Source organism: Dendrobates tinctorius, unplaced genomic scaffold (assembly GCF_039654945.1).
Source record: "Dendrobates tinctorius isolate UK_male_01 unplaced genomic scaffold, ASM3965494v1 ptg000164l, whole genome shotgun sequence".
NCBI classification, from domain to species: Eukaryota; Metazoa; Chordata; class Amphibia; order Anura; family Dendrobatidae; genus Dendrobates; species Dendrobates tinctorius.
In genome coordinates this window covers 10303320-10322223 of record NW_027361831.1, presented here as the reverse complement: position 1 = coordinate 10322223, position 18904 = coordinate 10303320, and the positions used below count along the sequence as shown (strand labels likewise).

The window sequence follows — 18904 nt, the reverse complement described above, 5'->3', positions numbered from 1 at the left end:
TGACTCTGCTTCTGTCTGCTGTTTTTGTACCGTTGCTGCCCGACTGGTTTAGACTCGGATCCCACTACGTTTGTGGTCCTGTATTGGAACACCTCTCTGGCGACCGCCCTGCTCTGGTCCACTGCTCTTGTTCAGACAGCTACCTCCTGGGCTCTGCTGTAAATCCAGATCCCTGTATAGGGGTAAAGGGTATCAGGGTTGCTCAGGGTGTTGTCTTACTGCAGGCCAGACTCGCAGATGGACGTCACAATCAGACACATCCTGTTTTATTTATGAAGGAAGGACTCTGAAAATCACAGGTTTTTTTCAGGTGATGGCCCTCACTATTTGTAGAAGGCCATCAGGCAGCCCTTACTATTGTTAGAGGGCCAGCATTTTTGGAGAGCGAGCAGCTGGCTATGCTTTAAATAGCTGTATATTGCTACTGTAATATCATTTATACATCTGAGGTGGGCACATTTTCTTTTTTGTATTAATACTGTAAAGTTTGAAACTTGGAGGGCCAGCAGGCAGCCCTCACAATTTATAGAGGGCTATCTGACGGCCCTGATGAGTTTGTGATTTGATGTTTATCTCTCAATGGGAGATCGATATGCTGGAAGGTTGCCAGATTATGGTCTGAGGCCTACTCGAGTAGCGGAGAACAAACACACACAGAGACAGGGTATGTATCTGCAGGATGTTCCCCCTTTCCTGATTTAATTAGGTAGCTTATATGCTCATTCGAGTAGGCGGTAACATTACATCATCACATTTCATTGGACAATTGATCATTCAACAGTAAGCATAAATGGTTCCAACCAATCATATTCATATTCGTTAACCAATCAGATTGTACTCGGCTGTTAATTATTAGTATTTGTGTAGACGTGCTGAAAGCTTTAATAGGTCTTGGGTAAATTACACAAGACCCCAATATCATTCTCATTAATCTAGCCTCATGACAGTTATAGCTCCATTAGCCTCATTAACCTGTCTTACTAAGTATTCATGGCCCCAGTATCTACCTAATATGTGGACGTGTAGTTTCAATGTCCAACTGGGTGCAGTAAACAGTTTATCCATCACGTACAATTTCTTATGAAGAATAAGGTTATAGGTAATCATTATCATGAGACAGCATTTTCATATACAGAGTATGCATGTAAGACCCCAGAAATACATTGATATTAAAAGGACATACAGAATTCCCTGTCAGTCCCCCCTTTTGAGAACAGATATGACTCTACCATTCACATATAGGTACATTCAAAGGCCTAATGCCAGTGTCGGACTTCCTAACCCTTCTTCTGCCGAATTCCCCATAGGGAAAGGGAGATCATATCTAATTCTCAACCTCAAACCATTTGTTCATAATCATTATTATAAGGTTTCATTGTAATATACATAGTTTTAGTAATAGACGCATCAATCAGTCTTTGAAGTAGTCCTCTGATACATGGTATGCAGCAGCATCCACAGGTCACAAGTACTGCTGCTACTACTGCCAGAGAGATGAGGAGGCTGGACACAAGATGACTCCATCTACCGAACCAGGATTCCAACCAGTCCATGAAGGGATTGTTGATACCCGAATTTTCTGCCAATTCTTCGGACAGGGATGTAAGACCCTCCAATGCCTTGGTGATACTCCCATCTGGACTTGTATTATTGGGGATGAAGGTACAGCAAAACGTTCCAAACATCTTGCACACGCCCCCTTTTTCCGCTAGCAACATATCCAAAGCCATCCTATTCTGATGTGTCATTAAAGAAGTTGGGCCTAATTGTTCAGCTATCCCTTTTACTGCATCCCTTGTGTAATTTATAAACCTTTGCTGATTATAGTAAATATAATTTATCCAATCCACATTTTTATTAATTGTCACCCACCAAAAGAAAATTGATTCAAAACCTGCTGCTATCTGGTTCCTGGCCTTGTACTCATCCGGTACCCCTCTGGGTACCCCTATATTGTCTATATAAACTCTAGGATCAAAGGACCCAGCAGGTACTGACCTTCTATTTCTGTGTAGGGTTTCAACATTCATTCCACCTCCTTTAATCTCTTCTGATGAAATTATTTTAAATGGCATGAGCACTTGAACTAGAGCACAGCTGCCAACCCAACCTGGTGGCAACCAAGGCCTCAATTTCATATCTCCACATAACCACCATATATCACTCCTTGCTATAGTTTGATTTTGAAACCAACTGGCTTTAAAACCTCCTGTATCTGTATTTATTGGGATGGTGTTGTGACAAAACTCTGAAGTTAGATTTCCTACCCATCTTCCTGGTCCTGTTCTCAGGAAGCAAGTGTAGTCACCTGGATATGCATAAACTCTAGGTGGTACCTGATCAATTTTTGCTATTGGATACCGGACTGATAGAGATTGACACAGAACATTATCACTAGGGTCATATGTGGCATTATACAAAGCTAGAATACACTGTAAGTCTACTTGATCCTGTTCTGAATATCTGAGGGGAATAGTCCCTAAATGGGGCCTAGCGGTTGCACATGCAATACAATCAGTTTTGTTATTTTGCTCTGTAGTATACTTCATCCATAGCAACCATTCATTCCTCTCTGTGTAGCCTGTTTCTACGGCTAACTTCTCCTCATAGCCTAATTCTCCAATTCCATCAACATCCAACATTTCTCCTGACCTTTGGGGTTTGTCCTCCTCTTGTTCCTTGTCCTGTGCAGGAACAGCTTTTAACCAAAATGTTCCCTGCTGAACCTGTCTACCTGGGGTATACAGTCCCAATACATAGAGACCTTCATCTCCAAGAGAGGGTTCATCCAGTGTTATAAGGAGAGGATTGCAAGAGAATCTCCAGTCCAAAACCTCTGGATCACAACCCCATTTTGGAATGGGTACAGCAATATTCATCCTCTTGAGGAGAGGCTTTCCTGATGAACTAACACGAGTCATGGCTTCCTCTGGCTTATACCCCCATGACGTTCCCGTGTTCCAAGCTGCATCTGACCAAGAATTACAGTTCTCATTTCCAGGTCTAGTTACACAGATATATACCACCGCCCCTTCAACTCCTGTTAGATATTTATAATTGGGGTTGCTACTCTTCTTCCCAAATTTAAGATTCCATTGACACTTCACTATCTGACACAAGTCCACCCTAAATGTAGCTGTTGCTGCCTTGGTGTCAAACCACAAGGTTACTGATGTGCTATTCTGAAGTGTCTCGTCCAGTTGTCCTTCTTGCAGTAGAGCTGCCAACATCATCAGGGACAGGACCCATATTCTTCCACTCCAGGACCTCATAGTAGCTTGTGTAGACCGGTCTTCCGTTTAACTCTACGGATGTGGCTTAGCGGGGACCATCAACCAGTGGCTTCAGTGGTCTTCGTGTCTTTTGGTCAGCAACCAATGTCTGGATTAACTAAAATAGAATCAAAAACTTATTTATACACAAATGGGAGTCCCTTTTGGACTCCGGACCTGCTGCAGGGGTTGTCAAATAGTTACAACATCTATGTGGACAAAAGAGTACCTCAGTTGTGGTAGCTTCTGACATCAGGAAGGCCTCCAGTCCCCTGAAAAGAGATCAACACACACGAGCACATACTTCATACATCTTACCTTGGGCAGCCTGTATGAAGTCAATCTGCAGTCATTGAAACGGATAGGAGGGCCCAGGCGCACGTGTATGTCTATGGCATCTTTCTAGTCTATCTGTGTTGTGCGCATCTAATCTATGTTAATGTAAAGCTAAACAGGTGGACCCAGCATCTTTCTTCAGAGCACATAGTTTTTGTCTTCACTCACGTGCGTTGAGTCATGAGCCATCACATGGTGCAAGGATTTTGGCAAACATACCCACTGTCCCACCATCCACGGTTCTGAGCTCCAGCTTCCGACCAGACTTCAGTCTCTTCCCCGGTTGGTGACCGAGTCAGAGCCTGTAAGATACTTAAGTCTAACTGGTTATCTTTAATGCTCACCATGACCAGTGGAGGCGCCTCAGGGGTCTCCCAGTACCTTGGTCTTCTGGCTGATTCCCAGCCACTTTGTTTGCTTCGTGCTCCACGGGTTCCTTCTCATATGTACCCTCACTTCCACTATGGCAACCTCTTCCAGGGCCTGTTGATGTAAGAAAAGACCTTTCCTCCCCATATGGGGCTGCAGTTGTGGGTTCACCTGAAAACAATGACTTGTATATGTGGTGTCTTGCTTACCTTAAAGCCCCCTAAACGCCTCAATGAGTGCCGTCAACTCCACCTCCCCTGTAGAGTTATGAGGGAGGAGTGGTTCTGCTTTCTACTATCTCATGCTGTGTGATCGCCATACAACCAGGTTCTTGGACCTTCCGGAAAGAAAAACTCAAAATCCAGATTAATGAGAGATACCTTTATGGATTAAAAATATTTAAAAATAGCTGACTCTCCTCTCTTCTCCCCCCCTTTGGAAATCACCATATTAATACCGAATAGGGGGCAGAGTGGTGGATTTCCATTACACATATAACGGGAGTTCCTCTTTTTTTTTTTTTTTTTCCTCTCTAACACTTACTAAAAGCATTCCTTATCTTTACTACCTGACAATTGCCTTCCATGGATATCTAACACTGCTTCAAGTCAAAGGCAACGTTGTACCTTGAACCATCTGCCTCTCCTTTTTTTTTTTCTTTCTTATCAACATGCATTCTAAAAAAAAAACTTGACATTATGAAAAACTAGCTGTACACCTTCTACAAATACGTATTATGCTATAATGTGAATCCAGTGAGCAGAGCGGCAAGCTGCGCTTCAACCAGGTACGTCTCTGGTTGCCCGTTATTTAATGGACATCTGACAAGATTATAATTTTCTATGTCACTTAATGAAATTCCGTCGACCCAGGGAATTGCAGGAATACCATGCACATTGAGCCTAAACACTTTATACTCTGGAAATCTGTCTGACAGAAATCCAAAACCAGTGAGCTGTTGGATATACCCTCCTGGTATAATTTTGACAATTCTCCAACCTTCAGGAGATATAAGCAACATTAATCCAAATGTGCAATTAGGGCACGACATTTTCTCATGGAATATCTGGCTCACACACACCCACACACACGGCAAGCAATACAACAGAATTTCACACATGAGATCATGCACTTCCACTTATCAGCAGAGAGTCTCAAAGGTCATTCACATTCCTTCACACAGATTCAGTAAACTGTTAACTGCTTAAGCTTATCACCTCCTGGTGCTCCTGCTAAAAATCCTATCTATGTTTTCTGGTTGATACTTGACTGTATTGGGGCGAAAAATTCTCCTGGCTTGTCCTAAAGTGTAAAATGCCTATGGCTTGCAGACCCGTACTGACTGCACTTCGCTAACTCAATGTACAGGCCGCACCTAGACCGTATCTCTCTATCTGCCTCTTTCTCTGGTTGCTATTCACTTATTCTCTTAATATACGCTATTACTGTGTGCCCACATCTCAACAAGTCTACTTCTTCTTTATCACTCCTGCTTAGCAATATCTATGCCGACATAGACTGCATCCCGTTGTTTTATGAGGTTCCCGCTCAATGTTTGAACTTGCGTGTCCTAAACTGAAACTGATCAGTTGATAGGCATCAAACCCATGGGAACCTTGATAAGAAGGTTAACTATTTAGTGGTCTGGCCATGACCCTCCTGGTCATCTAACACTAAATCTCTACGTACTCAGTATGAGATGGCACTTCTCTATAATTAGTCCTAGCGTATTCAGCAATTCTATATATCAACCAGAGAGCAAATCCAATTAACTATAGGCAGACTAATGTGCCCCAAATTTTCTTATTAGCCCAGTAAAAATCTTTTCCCTCAACTAAACCTGCTGAGCCTTGTATACTCAGAGATCTTATTTATCAACCAGAAGACTAAAGCTATCATTAGTATGCAGGCTAATGTAATCCCTACTACCTCAAAGTTCTTTAGCACCATTAGAGGGCAGTTTGTGCGTATCAGACTATTTTTAGAGGGCCAGCAGGCGTCTTCTGGATAGATGAGATGGAGATAGTGCCTTTTGGTAAAGCACATCATTCTACTTATTACTGTAAATGGAATGAGGCCTACAAACGAAAAAAACACAGTAGTTACAGTCAAATATTGTAGAAGTTTAAACATATTTTGGGGTTGTTTTGCTGCCTCTGGCCCTGAGTTCCTTGACTGTGTGCAAGGCATAATGAAATGTGAAGATTCCCAAAGGATTTTGGGTTGCAGTGTAGTGTCAGAAAGCTGGGTTTGCATCCTAAGTCATGAGTCTTCCAGCAGGACATTGACCCCAAATATACTTCAAGAAGCATCCTGGAATGGATGGAAACAAACACTGGAGAGTTCAGAAGTGGTAATCCCAGCTCCAGTAGCGTAAAGTCTTCCACCACTACCTCTTCCATACTGCTATCCAGGCCAAGTTAGAGGAATGGGTGTCTCCACTGAACCTGGTGGCGGCCCTACGCTGGCGTAACCTCACACTTGTGCCTTGCATGGTTCACGTGGTCAACCTGGTGGTACAACAATTTCTCTGCCACTATCCTGGGCCAGATGCGCTGCTGCAGAAAGCACAGGTTACGCTGTGCTCACTTCTGCTGATAGTACCTCGCAGGTCATCGACATGCATTGCTACAGAGGTCTTTTTCGGCATACCGGTAAACCGTTTGATTTGTGATATTCCGACACGATGGAATTCAACTCTGCGCATGTTGCAGCAACTGTGGCAGCAGCGACAAGTGCTGGTTCAGTATGTCCTTTTGCATAGCCTGGGTCAACGCAGTATGGACGTGGTGCAAATCACGCTTATGGAGTGGGCACAGATGAAGGACCTCTGCACCCTTCTGAACAGTTTCAAAATGGTTACTAAGATGGTTAGTGCTGATAATGCCATCATCAGCATCACTATTCCGATCATCTACTGGAGCGCACTTTAAATAGACTGCATGAGGAGGTAGTGGTCCCACAGGAAGAAGTGGAAGCAGAGGAGGTTGAGGAAGGGATAACAATATCTGTAACATCCGGACTGTTGTCACACAGGCAAGTACCATGGGAGGGTGGCTTACGGAGATCTCATGGTACCAGATAAACTTAGTGAAGATGCAGGAGCCAAGCAACAAATTGAGGAGGAAGAGGAAATGGATGGGCAACAGTCAGGAGATGAAAAGGATAATGATCCCCTCTCTGTTGTCCATGGTTGGCAGGAGGGGATGGAGGAAGCAACATTGAGTGTTATCCCGCTTACGAGAGCGCCCAACACATGAGCGCCTTCTTCCTGCACTATCTTCATGATGCCCATAGTCTTAGCATCAGAAATAGTGCTGACTACAAGATTGCCACTCTGTTAGATCCATGGTACAAGAGTAACTAGCCAGATGCTTTCCCCACTGGAAAGGGATGCGTGCATGCTGGAGTATCGAAACATGCTTGTAGACAATCTTATGAGTGGTTTCCCCCAAGACAGCATTGAGGCACACAGTGTGCATCACAGTTCTAGTCTTCCAACCCCGAGAATTTCTTTGTGTCATTTCACACATTGTTTAGACCAGCTCGTGCTCCAGCAGAACACGACTGGAAAGGATGGTGGAGTATCTTGAGCTCAATATCAATGCCATCAGGGAGAATTTGTACCCTTTTGCATTTTGATCTTCAAAAATGAAAACGTGGCCTGAACTCGCCTGAAACACCTTGGAGGTTTTGTCATGCCCGGCAGCCAGTGTTCTCTTGGAACCTGTCTTGAGCGTTGCTGCGGTGACCTAACGGATAAGCGCATCTCGCTGTCCCCTGAAAGTATAGACCGCCTAACTTTCATCAAAATGATCAAGTCTTGGATCTAGGCGATGGTGTCATTTTTAGTGTCATGCATTGATCTTGCGTTATTGCAGTCTGTGCCACCCTTGTCGTGGCTTCTGTGCCTGATATTGCTACAGATGTTACAAACAATTTTTTGAAATGTGGAGATTCCAAGTTGGGTCTCCACCTGGTGGGTTGCCTGTAGTGAACGGTGTGTCAGAGGCTTATTATACTGTTTCTACTCTGTGGAAATTGATGCCACTTTAGTGGTGTGTGGCAATAATGTTTTGAAATGTTGGAGAATCCAAGTTGGGTCTCCTTCATGTGTGTTGCCTGCAGAAGTAGGGCTTCCAGACAGACAAACCTTCACTTCACTCCTTACATTTGTCTTCCAATAGTACTCTATGAAACTGATGTTTTCGCCATCTGAGTGTGGTTGGGGAAAAAGAAATTGGAACTGTTGCATGCGGTATCGGGGCTCCCAGCAAAGAAGGCTTACACCGCTCCCTTAAACACCAGGTTTTCATTTAATCTTCAATTAAAAGCTGTAAATGGTGGCCTAGACCCTGATATTTCATGCATAGCCCACTGCAGACTGCTGCTGTGCCATTAGCAAATTTTTACTGTGAGTCAATTGATGCCACTTTTCATGGTGTCTGTGTAGGATAGGGGAGGGGAGGTGCTGATCCAACAGGAATGGGGGGTGACCCACTTCTTAACGCCGGCAGACACGAGACTGAGACAAGGGTTGTGTCCAACAGTTCAGATTTTAGTGGCCGCTTTTCGGACGACCAGCGTACTTCATCACAGGACTTTTCCACACTTCACTTTGTACACAGACCCGGGTACCTTCTCTTTCTTATGTTACCGACCGTGGCGTCCTCTATGGCTCTTCCCCGCTTTGGCTGCCCTAAGCTCTTTCACCAGTGTTTCACCCATTAGAGTACGCCGTCCACTTGATACCCACAGTCTATCTCTGTCTGCGGCCACTGTCCTTTTGGGTCACCCCCCGTGATTGTCTCCACTGTCAGTAACTCTCTCTGTAGGCCTTTTCCGCCTTTCTCCCTACAGCAGAACCTCTTCTCTAGTGAGCTCCCTTGGCTGACTGGAACTTCTAGAATCTTCCCTGACCTGTTATACTCCCAGTCCCAGTAGCTCTGCCCACTATCACCTGACAGTAACCTTTGACCAATGGCAGTTACCTTGACCCATGGCAGTTACATAACCACTCTCTCCTACGCTCCCCACTGCCCTCTAATGGTCAAACTACCACATGACACCCTTTTCTCTTTATCTCAGCCAACACTGCGCTATCTCTCTGTCTCTTACTTCAGACAGACCTGCCCGTCAGCTCAACCTCCCCACATTCCGCCTTCCTTTATCCATTGTTGTCCCTGACAATCTTATCTCCTTCTTTTCCATTCTGAAGCTTCCCCACCTTCTTTTGTCGGACCAGTTGTTGAGCCAGGCCCGCGATACGCGGGGGCTGAACCAAACCGGGAGCAATCATGCTCCGAGTACGCCACCAAGACAATTCCTTCAGGTTGGGTTAGGTCCATCCGGACTACTCTACGGATGTGTACCTCACACTGCTCTCCCCTTCTGTCACCCTCTTAATGTCATGACCGAGGCCCTAACCTACCAGGTCATCGTCAACGTCCTCCTAACCTTCTGGGGGTATGTGGTACTGGGGCCTGACTCAAGGACCACTGTCTGTCTACACTCTTCCTGTCTTGTTGTCCTGTCTTCTTAAATACATTGTGGTCGTCATACTGTATGCACCCGGAACCTGTTGAACACACATTATTTTTTTTTTTAAATAACACTTTAACATTTCAAATTCCCTACACACTTTACCATATTTGTTGCAATACGTTTTTTTTTTTTAACAATACTTTTTAAACAAACAATGAAAGCAAGCACAAAACAAAAAATAAATACATAACCACTCTCTCCTACGCTCCCCACTGCCCTCTAATGGTTAAACTACCACATGACACCTTTTTCTCTTTATAATAATCTTTATTTTTATATAGCGCTAACATATTCCGCAGCGCTTCACAGTTTGCACACATTTTCATCACTGTCCCCGATGGGGCTCACAATCTAAATTCCCTATCAGTAGGTTTTTGGAGTGTGGGAGGAAACCGGAGTGCCCGGAGGAAACCCACGCAAACACGGGGAGAACATACAAACTCCTTGCAGATGTTGTCCTTGGTAGGATTCGAACCCAGGACCCCAGCGCTGCAAGGCTGCAGCGCTAACCACTGAGCCACCGTGCTGCTCTTTATCTCAGCCTACACTGCGCTATCTCTCTGTCTCTTACTTCAGACAGACCTGTCCGTCAGCTCAACTGCCCCACATCTGTCCCTAATTTTATCTGTTTGGCAAACTTTTTGTCACCCCTTAAGGTGTTACATATAAGTTTGTTTTGGCCACCCTTTCAATTCAATGGGGTTAAGTTATGTTTGTCGAACCGTTCTGCAAACATTGGGACATTCGGCGAACCGAACCTAAACTTGAAAGGTTCGCTTATCTGTACTCTCCAACACGGGAACTAGAGATGGAAAGTTCTCATTGTAGCATGGGTCTAGAAGTGTGACCAGCCAGTAATTAGTGTTGGCCAAAATACGTGCAACACCAAGGTCACCAGAAAGGCAGCGGAACATAAACTCATCCATGTGTGCCAGACTACTAACTGCTAAGACTTCCCTGTCCCTACCAGGAGGGCAACTGTCCATTCTTCTCCTCCTCATTCCCATCCTCATCCTCCTTCTCCTTCTAGTCTACTGGCAATCCATGTTGAGCAGACGAAGGAGGTGTGGGTACTATCGTTTGAGTGCAAGTTGAATAGCTCAAAGGGAAGAGCTCCCGCCTGGTGCACAAGAGCTGCTGGATCTGAGTCCTCACACTCTGATACCTCAGGCATGGACCATGGCTGACTGGTTCTGTGTCATTATAAAATGATCTACTTTGGGTCAACTAACTGTGTTACTATCCTTACATTTTCAGCAAGCTGAATAGCTCAGAGGGAAGAGATGCTGCCTGGTGCACAAGAGCTGCTGGGTTTGAATCCTGACAGTGACATTGGTCAGAATTGTAAAAGTTGGCCTGGTCTTGAAGGTGAAAACTGGCTTAAATGGGGTTGAAGCTAATCTCTTCCCTCATATACTGTATTTAAAAATTCTGTATAGTTTGCTTTAGCGGCTGCCAAAGCAAACAGGATCATGGGGTGCATTAAAAGAGGTCTGATACACATGATGAGAGCATTATACTGCCTCTGTACAAATCCCTGGTTAGACTGCACATTGAGTACTGTGTACTGTTTTGGGCACTGGTGCTCAGGAATGATATAATGGAACTAGAGCGAGTACAAATGAGGGCAGCAAAATTAATAAAGGGGATGGGGGAACTACAATACCCAGAGAGATTAGCAAAATTAGGATTATTTAGTCTAGAAAAAAAGATGAGTGAGGGCAATCTAATAACCATGTATAAGTATATAAGGGGACAATACAAATATCTCTCTGAGGATCTGTTTATACCAAGGAAGGTGACGGTCACAAGAGGCATTCTCTGCGTCTGGAGGAGAGAAGGTTTTTCCACCAACATAGAAGATGATTCTTTACTGTTAAGGCAGTGAGAATCTGGAATTCCTTGCCTGAGGAGATGGGGTTCAAAAGAGACCTGGATGTCTTCCTGGAGTGTAACAATATTGTTTCTTACAGTTATTAATAATAATAATAATAATAATTTTATTTCTATAGCGCCGACATATTCTGCAGCACTTTACATTTCAGAGGGGACTTGTACAGACAATAGACATTACAGCATAACAATAAACACAAAGCAAAACAGATACCAAGAGGAATTAGGGACCTGCTCGCAAGCTTACAATCTATGAGGAAAAAGAGGAGACACGAAAGGTAGATGGTAGCAATTGCTTTCATTGTTCAGACCAGCCAAAGTGTAAGAATCGGGTGTTCATGTAATGCTGCATGAACCAGTTATAAGCCTAAGTATGTAACAATACAGACACAGAGGGATATTAAATGCATAAAGCATGTGAGAACATGATACGAGGAACCAGGTTTTGGTAATAATTTTGAATGGGCAACACAGGGATAGTTAGGTTAATGCATTGAGGTGGTAGGCCAGTCTGAACAAATGCGTTTTTAAGGCACGCTTAAAACTGTGGGGATTGGGGTTTAATCGTAATAACCTTGGTAGTGCATTCCAAAGAATTGGAGCAGCATGTGAAAAGTCTTGAAGACAGGATTGGGAGGTTCTGGTTATTGAGGATTTTAGCCTCAGGTCATCAGCAGAACGGAGGGCACGGGTAGGGTGGTAGACTGAGACGAGGGAGGAGATGTATAGTGGTACTGAGCCATGGAGTGCTTTGAGGGTGATGGTAACAAGTTTGTACTGGATTCTGGAGTGGATGGGTAGCCAGTGTAATGACTGGCCCAAGGTAGAGGCATTGGTGTAACGATTGGAGAGGAATATGATCCTGGCTGCAGCATTCAAGACAGATTGCAGAGGGGAGAGTTTGGTAAGAGGTAGACTGATTAGTAGAGATTTACAATAGCCCTGTTAAGAATGAATAAGAGAAACAGTAAGTGTTTTTGCAGAGTTGAAAGTAAGAAAGGGTCGAATTCTGGAAATGTTTTTGAGGTGCAGATAGTAAGAGTGAGCTAGTGATCGGATGTGGGGGGTGAATGAAAGCTCGGGATCAAGTATGACCCCAAGACAGCGGGCATGTTGCTGGAGCGTAATGGTGGAACCACACACAGAAATGGCAATGCTGGGCATAGGTAACTTAGTAGAGGGAGGAAACACGAGGAGTTCAGTTTTTGACAGGTTCAGTTTCAGATAGAGGGAGGACATGATGTTAGAGACAGCGGTAAGACAATCACTGGTGTTTTCTAAAAAGACAGGCGTGATGTCAGGAGAAGTGTATAATTGGGTGTCTTCAGCATAGAGATGGTACTGGAATCTACTGATTGTTTGACCAATAGGGGCAGTATACAAAGAGAAGGGGGCCTAGGACTGATCCTTGAGGAACCCCAATAGTAAGGAGAAGATGAGAGAAGGAGGAGCCAGCAAAAGATACAGTGAAGGAGTGGTCAGAGAGATAGGAGAACCAGGAGAGAACAGTGTCCTTGAAGCCCATGGAGCGGAGCATAGTGAGGAGGAGCTGATTATCCACAGTGTCGAATGCTGCAGAGAGATCCAAGAGAATTAGCATGGAGTAATGACCATTTGATTTAGCTGATCGTAGATCATTAGAGACTTTAGTGAGGGCAGTTTCAGTAGAGTGTAAAGAGCGGAAACCGGACTTTAGAGGGTCGAGAAGAGAGTATCTGAGAGATAGCAGATAAGATGGGAGTGGACCAGGCATTCCAGTTTAGTGATAAAGGAAAGATTAGAGACAGGTCTATAGTTAGTGACACAGTTTTGGTCGAGGGATGGTTTTTTAAGTAATGAGTGTATGATGGCATGCTTAAATGAGGAGGGAAAGATACCGGAGGAGAGAGAGAGAGGTTGAATATTTTTGTTAGGTGAGCAGGGACAGCAGGGGAAAGAGACTGGAGCAGAAGTGACAGAATGGGGTCACTGGTGCAAGTGGTTGGGCGAGCAGATGCAATGAGCCTGATTACGTCTTCTTCTGTGACTGGTTCAAAATCAGAGAGTGAGCTAGATGCAGTGGGGGAGGGAGGACAATGCATGGTATGAGAGGATTGGGAAATAATTTCCTGTCGGATATGGTCAATTTTTTCTTTGAAGTAATTAGTAATAATTTAGTAGTAATTAGTAGTAATTTCTAAAGTTATTAAATTCTTTAGAAGGACGTAGATCAGGGATTTATTCTGATGGAATATAGGCTGAACTGGATGGACAAATGTCTTTTTTCAGCCTTGTTAACTATGTTACTATGTTTGTAGCTCAGGCAACCAGCTCCTGTTCCTCGTCCTCCTCATTATCACCCAATCCGCGTTGAGATGAGGCTGGACTGGATACTATCACCCTGTATAGTTTCTTGCTCCATGTCAACTTGCATCTCCTGCAAAACCACCTATGTAATTGTAAGCAGCGAGCATTTCTGTAGGCAAAAGCAGGATGGTAACGCTGATTATAGCATCACCGCTCACCATCTTGGTTGAGTCCTCAAAGTTATGGAGAACCGCACAGATGTCAGCATCCATGCCCACTCATTATTATTATTATGCATTTATATAGTGCCATTTATTCCATGGCGCTTTACATGTGAAAAAGGGAAATATAGACAAGTATAATAAACATCTGTAAGACAAGGGACACACAAGTACATAAGGAGAGGGGACCCTGCCTGCGAGGGCTCACAGTCTACAGGGATGGGTGAGGATACAGTAGGAGAGGGTAGAGCAGGTCGTGCGGTGGTCAGTAGACTCATCAGCTCTTATGTGCGGAGGCTGACCAGAATACCGACTGGCATGTTATAGCTAGTATTCAACTACACCCCTCTGCTACTCATAAAGCTTTGCCAACATAGGTAACATTGACTTCCAATGCGTGGTGACATCACCCACCAGTCGGTCAGCTGAAAGTTGCAAACGCTGCAGCACTGACAGGGTGGTGGCAGCTGTAACCAACTTGCGGAAATGGGCACATGTGGTGTACCTTCAAAAGTAACTCGGGCAGATCTGGGTAGGTTTTTAAAAACCACTGAACCACTAAGTTGAGCATGTGAGCCAGGCATGGTATGTGTGCAAGGTTGCCAAGCTTCAGAGCTGCCAACAGGTTAGGCCATTGTCACACACAACCATGCCTAGTTGTAGGTCCAGTGTTGAGAGCCACAGATCAGTCTTTTCTTTTGGCCCTTTCATCAACTCTACGGTGGTGAGCAATTTTTCATCTAAGCAGGTTAGCTTCAACAGAGCCTGATGCAACTTGGCCAAGGCAGTGCTTTCATCTTGCGACTGATGTTGACGTTTCGGAGAGGGAGGAGGTGCAGGAACTGCTGTAGAAGGTGGCAGGGAAGTCTGATTGAACCAGGTCACACAATCCATGGTGTCAGCAGCACGTGTTTCGTTCCAGGGTCTGACTGGGTACCGGCTTCCACATGTAGCGACCCTGGCACAAGCACTTGTTCACGTGTCTGTGGTTAAGTGGAACTTCCCAGTAAAAGCGTAGGTCAGGGCATGGCTGATACTGTGGGACATGTGCTTTGTAAGGCAGGGACTGAACACTAGGAGAAATAATGGCACCTGGGGAACAAGTACCAAAGGACATCCACCGCCATGAGGTTGTGGAAAGCTTACATCTCCACAAGCCTAAATGGCAACATTTTCCAAGGCAAGCAGTCTGAAAATGTGGTAATTTAGTATTGTAGTCTGTGGGTGGGTGGCTGCATATTTACGCTTGCGTTCCAAGGACTGGAGTAGGGACATCTGAACGCTGCACTGGAATAAGGACATGGATGTAGTTGCTGATGGTGGTTGCAAGTGTGCAATGACAGGTGCAGGGTGGAGGCATCATCACCTGCATCATGAACAGGGAATTGGCGTGACTGTTTCTGGACTCTTGCGTTTGGCTCAACTAGTCGGGTGCTTTGATGTCATGTGCCTGAGCATGCTGGTGGTGGTCATGCTGGTGGTTGTGTTACCCCTGCTGATGGTGGCATGGCAGATGTTGCAAATGGATGGCATTTTTTGGCAAAGGGTCATAGAATCCTAGGAAGGTAGAGTTGGAAGGGACGTGCAGGGTCATCTTGTTCAACCCCTTCTCAACGCAGGATTCAGTAAATCATCTCAGACAGATGCCTGTCAAGCATCTGTTTGAAGACTTCCATTGAAGGAGAACTTACCACCTCCCGTGGCATCCTGCTCTGCTCATTGATCACCCTCACTGTCAAAGTTTTTTCGAATATCTAATCTGTATCTTCTCCAATTCAGTTTCATCCGATTGTTTCTAGTCTTTCTTAGTGCAAATGAGAATAAAGCTGATCCCACTACAGTGTGACAGCTCTTGAGATATTTGTAAACAGCTATTAGGTCTTGTCTCAGTCTTCTCATTTTCAAGCTAAACGTTCCAAAATCCTCTAACTGTTCATCATAGGACACTGTTTGCAGACCGGTCACCATTCTGGTCGCTTTTCTCTGAACTTGCTTCAGTTGTTAATGTCTTTTTTAAATTGCAGTGCCCAGAATTGGACACAGTATTCCATATGATGTCTGACCAAAGAGGAGTAGAGAGGGATAATTACTTCACGTGATCTAGTTTGTTTGTTTCTGTTACTGCAACCCATAATTGTTTGCTTTTTCTGCTGCTGCATCACAGTGCTAACTCATGTTCAGTCTGTGATCTATTAGTATATCCAATCCTTTTTCACATGTTTTGTTGTTTAGCCCTACTCCTCCCATTCTGTATTTGCCTTTTTCATTTTTCTTGCCCAAATGTAGGACTTTGCATTTCTTCCTGTTAAAAACCTGTTAAAATTTTGTTAGTTGCTGCCCAGTTTGTTTGTTTAGATCCTTTTGAATCCTCTCTCTCTCTTCTCTAGTATTAGCTATCCCTCCTAGCTTTGTGTCATCAGCAAATTTAATCTGTTTACCCTCAATTCTTTCATCTAAATCATTGATAAAGCTGTTGAGCCCTGTGGTACCCCAATTGAGACATTCCTCCAGCTGGATGTACAACCATTTATGACCACTCTTTGGGTCTGATCACTAAGCCATTTATGAATCCACCTTTGTCCATTCCACATTTGGTTCCTGTACCTTCCTCTCCTGCTCTTCACCCTTCACATAGATTAGTGTGGGGCAGGAAGAGAGGAAGCAGTTCTCTCCGTGATCAGGATAAAGACTGTCTCGTCATTCCCCTGCATTACAGGAAGCTGCCTCCTGTCTATAAGATGTGCACACTTTTTTAGCAAGAGTTTTTCTTGTTTAAAAATTGCATCATATAGTCCAAAAAATACAGAAAGTTGGTTCTTCCCACTGGAGCAATGACAAACATGTAGATGCTAATTGTGGTCTGGGCACACTACAAGGCTCAGCATGATTGGGGATATTTAACTTTAGCAGTACAGATTTTGCTGAATTGGTTTATGGAAGCCATGTTGTTTTTCAAAAGCTTTTTTGCTTCTAGCAGTGTAAAAATACTTTTTAAATGACTGTTGAGGGGCATAAGTTGTGGGGTAAGTAATTTTTTTTGTATAATTTTCAGCTACATAATATTTTCATGTAGATTTAGCTTTTGTATTATTTTGTAGAAAGACCAAACAAAGATTTAAACCTCACGCTCTACTGGTTCGTGATCTGAGGTCTACCATTGGATTGTGAAGTGTTTTGTTCGTAGTGAACAATTGGCAATTTCTATGGATTTCTTTAGAAATATTTTAAATATATAATTTTTAAAGATATTTTTTATTAAAAAAATATATATTTTTTTATTCTTCACAGATGACTGTACCAGGAGATCAGAGGGAAATGTGACATCTTCAGTTTTAAGATTAGATGAACTTGATATCACACAGGATACGATTGAAGTGAATGCCATTACTCCAGATATATCATCATCCCTTCACAGCAAAGACCTATCATCTAATCCTAATGAACAGATCATATCTTCAGATTCATCACAGACTATTCAGAAAAATAAAAGCCACAAAAGATACATTAAAAATCATAGTGCTCTAACAACAGAGAAGCCATTTACATGTTCAGAAGATGGACAAGCTTTTTCCCTTAAAACGTCTTTTGTTACACATCAAATAATTCATACAGAAAAGTTGGAAAAAACACATTCATGTTCAGAATGTGGAAAATGTTTTCTAGGTAAATCAAAACTTGTTAGACATCAGAGAACTCACACAGGGGAGAAGCCATTTTCCTGCTCAGAATGTGGGAAATGTTTTAAAAGAAAATCATATCTTCCTATACATCAAAGGACTCACACAGGAGAGAAGCCATTTTCCTGTTCAGAATGTGGGAAATGTTTTAAAGATAAATCACTTCTTGTGAGACATCAGAGAATTCACACAGGGGAGAAGCCATTTTCATGTTCAGAATGTGGGAAAGGTTTTACCATCAAATCATATCTTCTTATACATCAAAGAACTCACACAGGTGAGAAGCCATTTTTCTGTGCAGAGTGTGGAAAAGATTTTACAGCTAAATCTGATTTTGTGAACCATAAGAAAATTCACACAGGACAGAAGCCTTTTTCCTGTTCAGAATGTGGGAAAGTTTTTACAGATAAATCGCTTCTTGTGAGACATCAGAGTTTTCACACAGGGGAAAAGCCATTTTTATGTTCAGAATGTGGAAAAGGTTTCACAGATAAATCACATCTTCATATACATCAAAGAACTCACACAGGGGAGAAGCCATTTTCCTGTTTAGAATGTGGAAAACATTTTAAAACTAAAACACATCTTCTTATACATCAAAGAACTCACACAGGGGAAAAGCCATTTTCCTGTTCAGAATGTGGAAAATGTTTTACAATTAAATCGGATCTTGGGAAACATAGTAGAATTCACACAGGGGAGAAGCCATTTTCTTGTTTAGAATGTAGAAAATGTTTTGCAGCTAAATCATATCTTGTGAAACACAGCAGAATTCACACAGGGGAGAAGCCATATTCATGTTCAGAATGTGGGAAATGTTTTACCTTCAAATCACAACAACTGAAACATCAAAAAACTCATGTGAAAAGCCATTCTCATAACTAGAAAATTATAACTGTTTTACTTGAAAATCATACTTTTGTTAATAAATAAAAAAGAAAATCGCAGAGAGAGAAGCCATATTTTGCATTTTCAAATTATACAAGAAAACATATAAGGCCGGAGTCACACTGGCGAGGAATACGGGCACGTAAGAGGCGCAAAAAACATGCATTACACACGGACAAATGATTTTCAATGGGGTCACTCGCACCAGGCGTATATTTCTCATCCGTATCCTACGCTCCGTGCCAATCGCAGCATGCTGCGATTGTCAGCGTACTACGCCCGTAGTACGCCAATGCAAGTCAATGGGTGCGCAAAAAATACGGATTACACACGGAACACACGTGTGACCTGCGAGCAATATGCAGGTCTTTTGGCTGGTGACAGGAAATGGGCCAATCCATCATCAGGAAGCCTAGAC

The 18904-nt window shown here is 43.4% G+C and overlaps 1 protein-coding gene across 2 annotated transcripts in view; it reads left to right on the top strand.

Annotated features, from left to right (window-relative positions):
* LOC141053025 (uncharacterized) overlaps nt 1–18545 on the top strand; it is a 94937-nt gene extending 76392 nt beyond the window's left edge. For both annotated transcript variants that reach the window (XM_073550358.1, XM_073550357.1), the window contains exon 7: nt 17210–18545. In XM_073550358.1, the coding sequence (XP_073406459.1) occupies nt 17210–18483 (1274 nt within the window). In that variant the 3' untranslated portion in view covers nt 18484–18545. The remainder of the gene's footprint in view (nt 1–17209) is intronic.
* Nucleotides 18546–18904: the final 359 nt, after the last annotated feature.